The sequence below is a fragment of the Austrofundulus limnaeus genome, unplaced genomic scaffold (assembly GCF_001266775.1).
Source record: "Austrofundulus limnaeus strain Quisiro unplaced genomic scaffold, Austrofundulus_limnaeus-1.0 Scaffold398, whole genome shotgun sequence".
NCBI lineage: Eukaryota > Metazoa > Chordata > Actinopteri > Cyprinodontiformes > Rivulidae > Austrofundulus > Austrofundulus limnaeus.
This window is the reverse complement of record NW_013952800.1, coordinates 431110-435795: the sequence shown is the minus strand read 5'-3', so window position 1 is coordinate 435795 and position 4686 is coordinate 431110. Positions and strand designations below refer to the sequence as shown.

General features: G+C 38.5%; 1 protein-coding gene across 1 annotated transcript in view; it reads left to right on the top strand.

The window, feature by feature from the left end:
* Positions 1-4686, top strand: part of cwc27 (CWC27 spliceosome associated cyclophilin) — a 78675-nt gene that overhangs the window by 20895 nt on the left and 53094 nt on the right. Inside the window, exons 5-8 of the mRNA XM_014023946.1 lie at positions 1073-1171; positions 1248-1345; positions 1628-1697; positions 1769-1785. Coding sequence (XP_013879400.1) covers positions 1073-1171; positions 1248-1345; positions 1628-1697; positions 1769-1785 — 284 coding nt within the window. The remainder of the gene's footprint in view (positions 1-1072; positions 1172-1247; positions 1346-1627; positions 1698-1768; positions 1786-4686) is intronic.

The following is a 4686-nucleotide window of genomic DNA, read 5'->3' as shown; positions in this document are numbered from 1 at the left end:
AAAAGGAGCTTCAAATTTCCTTGGTTGTTTAGCTCTGATGAGGGGCTATCCATCAGGTCAACCAATGCACCCCCCCCCCCCCCACAAAAAAAAAAAAAACCTCCACCCAAACCACTACAGTTTTAGGATGCACCTGGTAGCATGACATTTATTAGGAATAAAGACTTCTGAGTTCTGGTGCATTTCTGCGTGCAGGGGTCATTATGTTACCGCTATGTGGTGTCTAGTTTGTGCATAAATCTGTCCTGATTAAAACTCCACACACTTCTGCAGACAGATTCCTCCCTGCAAAATAATACAATATTTATTATTCTTCATTCATGTGTTTATGGACATTTGACTGTCTTTATAAATATCTGCTTCTGGGTACAACAGTTGGATTCAGGAAGTGAGTTTTTTAAATTAATTTATTTATTTTTTGTGGAGGTGAGTGGTCGAAGCAAAATGCACCCTCCAAGCATAAACAAGCATGGCCACAAACTTCTGACCAATCAGTAAGTTGTTATGTGGAGCAGAGTGAAAGGTTCTCTCAGCCAGCTGGAACAAGAAGAGGCGTCTGATTGAAGCTGTGAACAGAATGACATGATTTCCATCATGCACCTGTGACAATGAGCTGGTTTTGGCAGTTTGGATGGATGCAGAGGTCTTAATGGGAGGAGAGTGAGATTCATCTACATGTGAGTTTAGCTGCATAAACAGAGCAGCTCATAATTTAAAGCTTGGACCTCTCCAATTGAACTGAGAAAGCTCCCTGATGGAAAACAAAACACAAGTTCAGTTTCCTTTTCTTGATTACTCCTGCTCTGAATGACTGAGTCTACATGAGCACTCAGCTCTTTGTTTGTTTGATAAAGATAAAATGTAGTAATTTACAGTTGCGTCTGAATTATTCTGGACTTTTCTTTAGAAAACATTAGAGGCATTAGAAACATTTATTTGGACAGAATTGATATTTAATTGAAAACAGCTGCTACCATAAAAGTTTTACTTGTTTGGGTGTTAAAGAATTATGTGTTAAAGAGGAGGCCTGCTCAAGTTTCACTTGTGTTTTTTTCTGTTTTTTGTAACGCAGGTCACTGGAGACACAATTTATAACTTGCTCAGATTAGCAGAAGTTGAATGTGATGTTAACGAAAGACCTCTAAATCCTCACAAGATAAGAACTACCGAGGTATTTTTATTTTACATTCTGTAATGTTTTAGGTATGTTCAGAAATGTGACTTTCTTTTCACTTTTTGACTTGTAGGTACTTCACTCTCCTTTTGATGACATTGTACCTCGTGAAACAAAGAAAGGAAAAAAAGATAAAGAGGAGGTAAAGAAATCCCAGTCAAAAGCCACAAAGTGAGTTCTCACACTTTTCTTACTGTTGTGTAACTTCTGCAAACCTGTTCCTTTTTTCAACATTTGTTGCCTAATATATCTTTTCTTTATCATATCTATATTAAAACATTTGGATTACCAGTGACTCATGCATAGTTTGGTTATTTATAAGGAAAGATGTACAAAGTAGTTTTTTTTCACTTCTGTTGTTTTCTTCCTGTTTAATGTTTCAGTTTGGGATTTATTAGTTGGTTTTATTTGACTTATTGTAATTTTCTAAGTGTGTAAGTTAATTTTTGTCAGGAACTTCAGTCTTTTATCATTTGGAGAAGAAGCTGAGGAAGAAGAGGAGATGGTGAATCAAGTTAGCCAGGTAGTCATGCACTTAAAACACTTAAACACTTAAAAATGTAAATGCTGTCCTTAACTGTTACTATGTTGCAGTTCCAATTCCAGCAGCAGTGGGATGTTGTATATATAGTTAAAAACAAAATGCAATGATTTACAAGTCTCATAAATGCATAGTATTATTCTCTATGTAAGACACTAAACATCTCAAATATGGAAATAAAAAGTGTACATTTTTAATAAGAAAGTTTTAATGGAAACAACACATTTAAGAAATGCTCTGAACAGTGATCCAAAGATTTAAAGACTCTGGACAAATCTCTGAGCTCATTGGACAAAACTAAAAGCTATTATTTGATGCCCCTGATCTTCAGCACTGCAGGAACACTTCCACAAATTGTTGTCTATAAACAAAGTTTACCATGACATCCATAATTGCCAGTCAAAACTCTTTTTGTTTTGGCTGTTCAACTTTCAGAGTTCGTCACAGCAAGTTATCTACATCTTCTTCTGTCATCACTTCAGCTATCTCCATGTCCTCTAACTGTTTCCATATACAGTGAAGGAAATTACACAGGGTTACAAAAAATAATTCTTTTTGAAAATAATTTATCTTTTTTTTCAAAGTTTTTTTNTTTAGAGAAGTTATTCCCTTTAAACTCCAAGTATTGAAAACAGAGTCCATTAGTGAAGGAGCAAACATGTGGTTATTTGATACTGGAGCAGACAATAATAATTCTGTACTTTTAAACAACCTTACTCCTCTATCTATCCTCCTCGACAGACTCACATCCGTTGGCATCTCAGGTACTGCTTTTGACTGGTTCAAATCTTATCTTTCTGACCACACTCAAACATATGGTTATTTGATACTGGAGCAGACAGTAATAATTCTGTACTTTTAAACAACCTCGTGAACTGATTTCAGATTTTTATTGTGTGAGTTACAACCGGATTAGAAGTATAAGTTGAGATGGGTTGATTAAACGGTAACCGGGAGCAAAGTAAAGCAGAGAGAGAGCTAGCCGTAACTGATTTCCTCTCTAGATTTACCCAAGTAGGAACAGGATTGTCCTCTCTCAACCAGTACAGTAAGGCTCTAAGGTTGGCCACCCAGTAGTAATATAAATAGTTGGGGAGTGACAAGCCACCAAGACCATGGGGTAACTAACAACTTACTGCCTATTCGTGGATCCTAAGTGCTGCTTTTGATACAATCTCTCATTCTATCCTCCTCAACAGACTCACATCCATTGGCATCTCAGGTACTGCTTTTGACTGGTTCAAATTTAATCTTTCTGATCACACTCAATTCATCCAGATAAAACCCTTCCACTCTGAGTCATCCCCCGTCTCCACTGGCGTGCCCCAAGTCTTTGTCCTTGGACCCCTTCTCTTTATTACTCACCTCCTTCCTCTTGGTTACATTTTCCACAAGTTTGGTGTCTGTTTCCATTGTAATGCTGATGACACACAGCTCTACCTGTCAACCAAGCCAAACTCTACACACCCTTCCCTCCATCATCATGGACTGTCTCAATGAACTCAATCACTGGTTTTCAGACAATTTCCATCAACTGAATAATGACAAAACAGAAATTATTCTTGTCGGCACTAAAAGTTCAATCTCAAAAATCTAATAATCTCATCCCTATCAACAACTCTCTGCTAAGCCCCTCCCCTCAGGTCAAAAGTCTTGGTGTCATCCTCGACACCACGCCTTGGACTTCACTGCACACATCAATAACGTTACTCGGTCTGCCTACTTCCACCTCAGAAATATCAACCGTCTCCGTCCTTTTCTCACACCCTGCACCACAGCCATCCTTGTCCACAGTCTTGTGACCTCACGGATTGATTANGTGTGTGTGTGTGTGTGTGTGTGTGTGTGTGTGTGTGTGTGTGTGAATCAGCTCTGTGTTTCTGTGGGTCCAGCATGACTTGCAGACCTAACAGCTGCTCTTTTTGGCACTTTGTGTGCACAAACACGTCTGGTTAGTTTTTTGAATGTTGAGAGGCCTTCCATTAGTTGGAGCTGCACTGCTGGTCATCTTTAGAACATGAACAGACCCTGCAGGCACCCAGCTGCACACAGGGTCAGTGTTGATGATTCTTGCTGTAGTGATTACAGTAATAAGAGCACACACCTGTCCATAGTAGCTGCAAAGTTGCACCAGCACGGAAAAATATTTTCTCATTTCTGTTTGTTTCAGTGCTGTCTTAATATTCACAAGACAGCTCAGTACTGATGCATGTTCTGATCCCTTGGGTCATTCAAAAAGTCACCAATGATCTTCTCCTTGCTGCCGACTCTGGTCTCCTATCCATCCTCATCTTCTTTGACCTAAATGCTGCTTTTTTTTCAAAGTTTTTTTTAAATTTTTTAACACAAATCACAAACAAAAAACAAACTGATATGGATTCCTCCAAGTCCATCTCCCACTTGCCCTTCAAAGAATCTAAATTGGAGTCAGAAAATGAGCTGAGCAGAGAATAAACTCTGCTCAACTCTGCTCAGAGAATAAACTCTGCTCATAGAGCATTTTGTTACAGACTTACACATAAGAATCTCATCTATAAGAGAAGTTGGGGGGCGTAGAGGAAAACWTCCAGAGCTTGACATTACAAAATGTCTCAGTTGTAAATACCTGAAGAACTGTGACTTGTGGATGTCAAATTTCTGAGCTAACTGTTCAAATGAGGCAAACTTATTGTCTTTATAAAGATCATTTAGAGAAGTTATTCCCTTTAAACTCCAGGTATTGAAAACAGAGTCCATTAGTGAAGGGGCAAACATATGGTTATTTGATACTGGAGCAGACAATAATAATTCTGTACTTTTAAGCGACCTCCTGCACTGATTCCAGATTTTTAGTGTGCGAGTCACAACAGGATTAGAAGTATAAGTTGAGATTAGTTGATTAAACGGTAACCGGGAGCAAAGTAAAGCAGAGAGAGAGCTCGCCGTGACTGATTTCCTCTCTAGATTTACCCAAGTAGGAACAGGATTGTCG